The sequence below is a fragment of the Sinocyclocheilus anshuiensis genome, unplaced genomic scaffold (genome assembly GCF_001515605.1).
Source record: "Sinocyclocheilus anshuiensis isolate Anshui unplaced genomic scaffold, SAMN03320099.WGS_v1.1 scaffold537, whole genome shotgun sequence".
NCBI classification, from domain to species: Eukaryota; Metazoa; Chordata; class Actinopteri; order Cypriniformes; family Cyprinidae; genus Sinocyclocheilus; species Sinocyclocheilus anshuiensis.
Window position 1 is genome coordinate 15,620 of NW_015539854.1, and position 9,670 is coordinate 25,289.

General features: G+C 36.7%; 1 protein-coding gene across 1 annotated transcript in view; it reads left to right on the forward strand.

Annotated features, from left to right (window-relative positions):
• Positions 1 to 8,617, forward strand: part of LOC107684770 (gamma-tubulin complex component 2-like) — a 16,762-nt gene extending 8,145 nt beyond the window's left edge. The window contains exons 10-17 of the mRNA XM_016481128.1: positions 2,055 to 2,235; positions 2,891 to 3,063; positions 6,011 to 6,139; positions 6,219 to 6,339; positions 6,968 to 7,111; positions 7,883 to 8,011; positions 8,196 to 8,359; positions 8,542 to 8,617. Of these exons, the coding sequence (XP_016336614.1) occupies positions 2,055 to 2,235; positions 2,891 to 3,063; positions 6,011 to 6,139; positions 6,219 to 6,339; positions 6,968 to 7,111; positions 7,883 to 8,011; positions 8,196 to 8,359; positions 8,542 to 8,617 (1,117 nt within the window). The remainder of the gene's footprint in view (positions 1 to 2,054; positions 2,236 to 2,890; positions 3,064 to 6,010; positions 6,140 to 6,218; positions 6,340 to 6,967; positions 7,112 to 7,882; positions 8,012 to 8,195; positions 8,360 to 8,541) is intronic.
• The last annotated feature ends 1,053 nt before the right edge of the window (positions 8,618 to 9,670 follow it).

Sequence of the window (9,670 nt, forward strand, 5' to 3'; positions counted from 1 at the left end):
TCCGTGATGTTCATCTCGCCTTATTCTGGGTCCGAATAAAACATCAGATCATGCACAGACTATCCTGTCTCTTTGAATTTAAATCTATATTTATTCACACCGGCTCTTGAAAACCTCTATGCGAACACACTTGCCTGAAAAAGTGCCCCGCGTAATCTACGCCCCTGCCTCAAACGATTAGTAAATACAGTGGGTACGGAAAGTATTCAGACCCCCTTAAATTTTTCACTCTTTGTTACTGTGTTACTCGTCAGTTGCTCAGTAACATTTTTGTGAATTTTTTTAAAGGCATGTCTTTCCCAAATTCGTAGTGAGAATCAGTCTGCATGCTGTTGTCAACAAAAAGAAGCACTGAGATCTTCCTGTGGGTTTCTGCCAAAATAAAAGCTGAGAAAAAGCAACAACTCCATCAACATTCATAAATGCATTGGGATCTGTAATATATTCTAATGTTTTAAAAGAATTCTCTTCTGCTCAGCAAGGCTGCCTTTATTTGTACAGTAAAAAATACATGCCCGATTCAAGTCTCAAAAATGGCCAAAAAATATTATTTTACTTATTAATTTTAAGTTAAATTGTGCTTTGTTGGTATGTCTGCTAGAATGTTAAAAAAATGTTCAGTGTTAAGTAAATATTTTTAAATTGTCGGCCAAGAATTTTCATTTCGGTGCATCCCTAATTAGCTGTGTTTAATTAGGGTTGAAGCTAAACTCTGCAGGGCTGTGGCCCTCCAGGAACTGAGTTTGACGCCTGTGGCGTTGTGTGTACCACATCAGGTATGTGAGTAAGTAATCTGAGCCAGTGGTGTGGGAAGTGAGTCAACTGACCAATTTAGTCAGTGATTCATACTGATTGCCAGTCCGCTTGTTTGGTTTGATGTACGGAATGCTTTTTTCTCAACAGCCGTTTATGAGCACTCTTCATTTGTAGCACATATTTAAACTAAGCGTTTGAAAACTCACAATGTTTCAGACACCAATAATTTAATGATTCAGTAAAGATGAATCACTGTCTGGCCAACTGAGATTTCCATCTGGAGATAAAGGTTAGGATCATGATTTTTTGTTAGTACTGCAGCAGACCATGGGTGTTTATTTATTTTAACTTCTGACATCATTTTCTCACCCTCATGTCATTCCAAATACAAGACTTTCATTTATGTTCAAAACATATAAAGTCCATGTAACCAAACTTTGACAATTTAAAAGGATAATAAAGACACGGTAAACATAGTCCATATGAATTGAATGAGTTAATCCAAATCTTCTGAAGAGACACGATTGCCTTATATGATGAACAGATTTAAAGGTTCACCCATAGTTAAGATATGTTAAGTTGAGATTCTAACATGTTTCTAATTTCAAACTTGTTACTGGCTAAAAGGTTTCTATTCATAATATTGATTTCTCCAGTCATCTCGTCTGAAACACGCACAGATCAAGCACTGTTGAAAATGATCCAAAACAGTTAATAAATATGTCTAAATAAAGTAGACTTTTTCACTGTAGGGAAGCGTATGGATTACGAACTTGTATTTTGGCCAGAAGCAAGTAATTAAAGTTAAAACGCCTTAATAAGGGATTTATTACAAACATGCAGATTTTCACTTCACAAGACATGAATTAATTGTGGATTACTGTGATGTTTTATAAGAGTTTGGACTCTTATTCTGACATCATTCATTCACTGCAGAGGATGAAATGCTAAATTGTATGTCACTTTGGATAAAAGGATCTACCAAATAAATAAATGTACATGTAAATTTCTCAAAATCTGTTCCGATGAAGAAACAAACTCATCTACATCTTAGATGACCCGCGGTTGAGTAATTTTTAGCAAATTTTCATTTTTGGGTGAACTATTTCTTTAATTTAGGCAATTATTCGCATAAACATTGATCAACATGCATAAACCACACATCTTCTGGTGTAGCTGCATCACAGTGTCATCTGTTTCCAAAGCCCAAAGTATAATCTTAAAGATTATTTGGTATTTTCAGCAATTGTGAACTGAATATCTAAATATCACCTCATTTCTTACATTTTGTGGAACAGGTCAATCAAACATTACTTCTTAATGGATAAAGGAGACTTTTTTGTGCATTTTATGGACCTGACGGAGGAAGAACTGAAGAAGCCGGTTGATAACATCATTCCTCCACGGCTGGAGGCCCTGCTGGAGCTGACCCTAAGAATGAGCACTGCCAACACAGACCCCTTCAAAGATGATTTGAAGGTCAAATGCGCATCTGTCTTCTCACCAATTACTTCAACAGTCGCACTTTGTATTATGTAGAGTATGTTTGTGTATTCTGCATAACAGTCTAGATTTCAGATGTTGAGCGATTGCTTTTGCAGTAGAAATCCAAATGAAAAACAAATTGTTGTTCAGTTTCATCTTTTGCCTAAAGACAGGTCATTTTACTCAGTATCTTTTGTCTTTGTTGTGCTGGCCGATACACCATTTATCCTGCACTTACAGCGTGCCCTAATCAGAGGTAATGTGACAAGATTCCAGCACAAAGCAATTTGTCTGTCCACTCTGGAAGTGTTATAAAGGGACATGACATAAGAAGCTAGGGCTGCACAATTAAGTGAAATAAAGCTCAAATCACAAAGGCTGCTATTTAATTACTGTAAATAAATATATAAGATGGATGTTTCATGAAGCACAGCAGTTTGTTTTTTTGAAAACTGGCAAAAAATGGAAATGTCATCCACCAGTTTAACGTTTTGTGTGTGAAAATGGCTACTGTCACCCATCTAAATGATTGTATCATTTGGAAGGTGGTTGAGAGCCTTCTTAAGGAATGGAAAATTATGTGCAGCTCAAAAACAGGCAACAGGTCAACACTGAAATTGCATTATTTAACAGTATTATCCTCTTCCAGATTGACCTGATGCCCCATGACGTTATCACCCAGCTGTTGCGTGTCCTCGCTATAGACACCAAGCAAGAGAAAGCCATCATTAATGCAGAGCCCACAGAGGTGTCACTTAGCGGCCTGGAGGCTTTCTCTTTCGACTACATCGTCAAGTGGCCACTTTCTCTCATAATCAACCGGTACACAACTTGTCTGTATGACAATATAGCTTTTATTTCAAGCAGCTTGTGATTGTAACTGTGGCCCCATGCTTCTTAAAGAAATGGTTTTGTCATCATTTAACTGACCTTCATTTGTGTTGTTCCAACCCTGTATTCCATGCACTTAAGGTGCAGTTATATTTAGTGTTGTTTGATGAATTTTCAGCGAGAGATATCATTTAAATAGGAATCCGTGCATTTGGAAATGTTGCTCATTACACACTGTGATCGGAAATGTTGCACATTATATACTATGCTATTGAAAATGACGCACATTACGCACTGCGTTATTGGAAATGTCACACATTACACACTACGTTATTGGAATTGTCGCACATTACGTTATTGGAAATGTCACATTACACACTACGCTATTGGAATTGTCGCACATTACATTATTAGAAAATGTCGCACATTACTCACTGCGTTATTGGAAATGTCACACATTACACACTACGTTATTGGAATTGTCGCACATTACGTTATTGGAAATGTCACATTACACACTACGCTATTGGAATTGTCGCACATTACATTATTAGAAAATGTCGCACATTACTCACTGCGTTATTGGAAATGTCACACATTACACACTACGTTATTGGAATTGTCGCACATTACGTTATTGGAAATGTCACATTACACACAACGCCATTGGAATTGTCGCACATTACATTATTGGAAATGTCGCACATTACCCACTGCGTTATTGGAAATGTCACACATTACACACTACGTTATTGGAATTGTTGCACATTACGTTATTGGAAATGTCACATTACACACTACACTATTGGAATTGTCGCACATTACGTTATTGGAAATGTCTCACATTATGCACTACATTTTTGGAAATGTCGCGCGTTACGCACTACGCTATTGGAAATGTTGCTCGTTACACGCTATGCTATAGGAAATGTTGCATGTTACACACTTTGTAATTGGAAATGTCACGTTACACACAGCTCTACTGGAAATGTCACACATTACAGACTTTGTTATTGGAAATGTCGCACTTTACACACTACACTATTGGAAATGTCACGCGTTACTCACAGCTCTACTGGAAATGTTGCATGTTACAGACTTTGTTATTGGAAATGTCACACTTTACACATTACGCTTTTGGAAATAACGCATGTTACACACTAAGCTATTGGAAATGTTTTACGTTACAGACTTTATTATTGGAAATGTCCCACATTACACACTACGTTATTGGAAATGCTGCACGTTATAGACTTTGTTATTGGAAATGTTGCATGTTACACACTAATCTATTGGAATTGTCGCACGTTACACACAGCTCTACTGGAAATGTCACACGTTACAGACTTTGTTATTGGAAATGTCGCACTTTACACACTACACTATTGGAAATGTCACACGTTACTCACAGCTCTACTGGAAATGTTGCATGTTACACACTTTATTGGAAATGTCGCACTTTACACATTACGCTATTGGAAATGACGCATGTTACACACTAAGCTATTGGAAATGTTTTACGTTACAGACTTTATTATAGGAAATGTCGTTGGCGTGGAAGTCGTGGTCTAATGGTTAGAGAGTCGGACTCGTAACCCAAAGGTTGCAGGTTCAAGTCTCGTACCGGCAGGGATTGTTGTTGGGGGGAGTGAATGTACAGTGCTCTCTCCCACCTTCAATACCACGACTGAGGTGCCCTTGAGCAAGGCACCGAACCCCCAACTGCTCCCCGGGCACCGCAGCATAAATGGCTGCCCACTGCTCCGGGTGTGTGTTCACGGTGTGTGTGTGTTCACTGCTGTGTGTGTGCACTTTGGATGGGTTAAATGCAGAGCACTAATTCCAAGTATGGGTCACCATACTTGGCCACATGTCACGTCACTCACTCACTCACTTATAGACTTTGTTATTGGAAATGTTGCATGTTACACACTAATCTATTGGAATTGTCGCACGTTACACACTATGCCATTGGAAATGTTGCACGTTACACACTGCATTATTGAAAATGTTGCATGTTACACACTTTGTTATTGGAAATGTCGCATGTTACACATTACGTTATTGGAAATGTCGCACATTACACGCTGCGTCATTGGAAATGTTGCACGTTACACACTGCATTATTGAAAATGTTGCATGTTACACACTTTGTTATTGGAAATGTCGCATGTTACACATTACGTTATTGGAAATGTCGCACATTACACGCTGCGTCATTGGAAATGTTGCACGTTACACACTGCATTATTGAAAATGTTGCATGTTACACACTTTGTTATTGGAAATGTCGCATGTTACACATTACGTTATTGGAAATGTCGCACATTACACGCTGCGTCATTGGAAATGTTGCACGTTACACACTGCATTATTGAAAATGTTGCATGTTACACACTTTGTTATTGGAAATGTCACATGTTACACATTACGTTATTGGAAATGTCGCACATTACACGCTGCGTCATTGGAAATGTTGCACGTTACACACTGCATTATTGAAAATGTTGCATTTTACACACTTTGTTATTGGAAATGTCACATGTTACACATTACGTTATTGGAAATGTTGTACATTACACACTGCGTCATTGGAAATGTTGCACGTTATACACTGCATTATTGAAAATGTTGCATTTTACACACTTTGTTATTGGAAATGTCGCATGTTACACATTACGTTATTGGAAATGTCGTACATTACACACTGCGTCATTGGAAATGTTGCACGTTACACACTGCATTATTGAAAATGTTGCATGTTACACACTTTGTTTTTGGTAATATCGCATATTACACATTACGTTATTGGAAATGTCGCACATTACACACTACATTTTTGGAAATGTTACACACTGCGTTAATGTCATTCAAATGTCGTTAAACGCTACGCAATCAGAAATGAACTACTCCTTTAACACAATGTTCTGTTGTACAGAAAAGCCCTGACACGATATCAGATGCTCTTCAGGCACATGTTCTACTGCAAGCATGTGGAGAGGCTGCTCTGTAATGTGTGGATCAGCAATAAAGCAGCTAAGCAATATTCACTGCACTCTGCTAAATGGTGAGACTAAATATGTATTTTGACCTCGGATTGTGTATCTTCAAGTGAACATCTTTTAAGTAGCTCTTGTAAATTGTAGGTTTGCTGCTGCCTTTGCATTAAGACAACGGATGCTCAACTTTGTGCAGAACATTCAGTACTACATGATGTTTGAGGTTATGGAGCCCACATGGCACATCATGGAGAACAACCTGAAATCTGTAAGTCAATGAAATAAAACATCTGCTTTATTCTTAATAATTAAGGCTCATGACTTCAAAACAAGCAGTTAATTTTATATAATATATTTAATCGGCTTTAAGTCAGATTTATCTAGTTTCTTTTTGGGTTAACAACCTGTTAGAAGCGTAACATTTCCATGTACATGTATCCAGTGATTTTACCAGTCAATAAGTGAATTTACGTAATTCAACTTTAATTAATGAATTGCTTCAGTATATGACTGTCAGGATTCTGAGACTTTAGTTGCCCATTAATTATAAATAAATAAATAATTGCAATTTATTGGTACTGTATACTGTACATGTATTACACAAACACCTACTGTCATTAATTCATGTTTGTTTTACATTACATTAAACATTATTAAAATGTTATTTCCTTTAAAGCTAAACAAATATAAAATGTAATATATGGAGTGCTTGCATAATTCCATTAAAATTACTTATTTGTATGCCAGTATCCATTATTGGTTTGAATTTAAAGAGCACCGTTCTCTCAAATAATGGTAATCAGGCTGTTATGTAATAATCGTGATAGGTCTGGCTGAGCACAAATTAAGTTTAAATTAATTCACAGCGCGTTCTTAATTTGATTGTCTTTTTTTAGGCTTCCAACATTGATGATGTGCTGTGGTATCACACCAGCTTCCTGGATAACTGTCTGAAGGACTGTATGCTCACCAACCCTGAGCTGCTCCGCATCTTCTCCAAGCTCATGTCTGTCTGTGTTATGTTCACCAACTGCATGCAGGTAAAAATACAGACATTATTGAGAAAAACCCTTTTTATAGGGTTGGTACGATTTTTAAAAAAATGTTTTGAGGTCTCTTATGATCACTTAGGATGCATTTATTTGCTCAGAAATACAGTAAAACCGTAATACTGTAAACCATGTTCTATTTTCATGTATTTTAAAATGTCATTTATTTCCTGCGATGGTAAAGCTACATTTTCAGCATTCATTACTCCAGTCTTCAGTGTCACATGACCTTCAGAAATCATTCTAATTTGTTAATTTGACTCCAAGCTTTTGAATGGTATACTAGTGTATAATGTTACAAAAGATCTTTGGATTTTTCAAAGAATCCTGAAAAAATGTACTCAACTGTTTCTCAAATATTGATAATAATAATAATTAATGTTTCGTGAACTGCAAATCAGCATATTAGATTGATTTCTGAAAGATCATGTGACACTGAAGACTGGAGTAATTAGCTTTGATCACAGGAATAAATTGCATTTTAAAATATATTCAAATAGAAAGCGGCTATTTGAAATAGTAAAAATATTTCACAATATTACTGCTTTTGCTGTGTTTTGGATCAAATAAATGCAGGCTTGGTGAGCTGAAGAGAATTCTTTAAAAACATTAAAATCTTGTATATAGTTTATTGTTGTCTCTGGGGATCACTTTAACGGGATTGTGCGTGTTGTGAAATGCACAAATTTGCTATTATTTCATAATGAAGCTTTCCTGTTCTGTCCTGCTCATACTGGAGTGTTTATTTTGATTGTTTTGCAGCGGTTCACTCATAGCATGAGGATAGACAGTGAGATGAAGCGCTTGACTCTCGAACACGGCACTATGGAGGGCTCTTCAGCCTCGGCTGAGCGGACAGAAGAAGCAGAGAAAAAAAGTCTGGCCTCTAAAGTGAGTCATTGGCATTGAATCAATTATTTTACAATACCAAAACTAAAGAGGCACTTTAAAAACAGGCTGTGTAATCACTGTCACCATAATAAAAAAAAAACACAAATAATTATATCCTTATAATTAAACATTTAAAATAAATAATAATCATATTTGATCTCACCTCTTTTCTCATCTCTCCCAGTTCCTAGCTGGGCACGTGGATGCCCTGCAGTCTGACTCTGGGTTTGAGGCGACCATCAACAAGTTTGACAGTAACTTCAGCATATTATTGCTGCATCTTTTGGATAAGCTAAGCATTTACAGCACCAATGACTGTGAACACAGCATGATCAGCATCATCTACAGGCGAGTTGTGAAAAGAACCTTTCATTAAACTGTCCCTCAGTGCATGTATCAGTGCTTACTGATTTAACCTGGCCTGAGCATTAACAATAGAAATCTCTTACATTTGAAAAGCTTATACAACCCTCATTAAAATTCAGTCTGCTCAACAGAGGTGCTATGAATAATGAGATTTCTTTTTATAGGCTGGACTTCAATGGCTTCTACACAGAGAGATTGGAGAGAATGGCTATTGAGAGAAGCCAGAAAACTGCTGCATAGCATCATCCATTATAAAAATCAGTTGTTTTTAAAGTGTTCAGTGTGCTGATTTTATCTTTTTTTACAAAAATATGTAGTAATATTACATGGTGCTGTTACATAAAGCACTTAAGTCTTGTTTGATCATTTTCTCCTCTCTGTTGTAAATGTATTTAATGGTCTTGTACAAATTTAATGAATTCAACCCGACTGAAAACCCAATATAATAAAGTAAAAATGTAGCTTTGTTCATTGTTCTTTATTCTTCTTTCCCTGCCTCTTCTTCTAAACACAACTGTATTACTTTCACAAACTTATTTTCAATGACAAGAGAAGATGGAGCGCTAATGTGCTCATGGTATTGACATGCTTTATCCAAAGATCTCCAAAAAAGTGGCCAAAATTATTAGAACACTAGTATTTTCACCAGCTAAAAAATGGATTTAAGTCAGTTATTTCTGTTTTGCTGTAGTGTGTCAGTAGGAAATATCAGTTTACCTTTCTAAACATTCATTTTGCTATTAATTGTAATAATCCAGTGAGACTTTTGTTTGCACAATGTAAACTGATTATTTCCTACTGACACACTACAGCAAAAAATAGAAATAACTGACTTAAAACCATTTTTTAGCTGGTGAAAATACTAGTGTTTTAATCATTTTGGCCACCTCTTTATATATACACTTAAAGGGATAGTTCACCCAAAAATGAAAATTTGATGTTTATCTGCTTACCCCCAGGGCATCCAAGATGTAGGTGACTTTGTTTCTTCAGTAGAACACAAACGTATTTTTAATTCCAGCCGTTGCAGTCTATCAGTCGTATAATGCATGGCAATGGTAACAAAATCTATGAGAGTAAAAAAAACATGCACAGACAAATCCAAATTAAACCCTGCAGCTCGTGACGACACATTGATGTCCTAAGACACGAAACGATCGGTTTGTGCCAGAAACTGAACAGTATTTATATCATATTTTACCTCTAATACACCACTATGTCCAACTGCTTTGAGCGCGCGCACGGCATCCGGTGCGTGAGGTGTGTACGCGCTCTGGCGTAGTTTACGCAAGC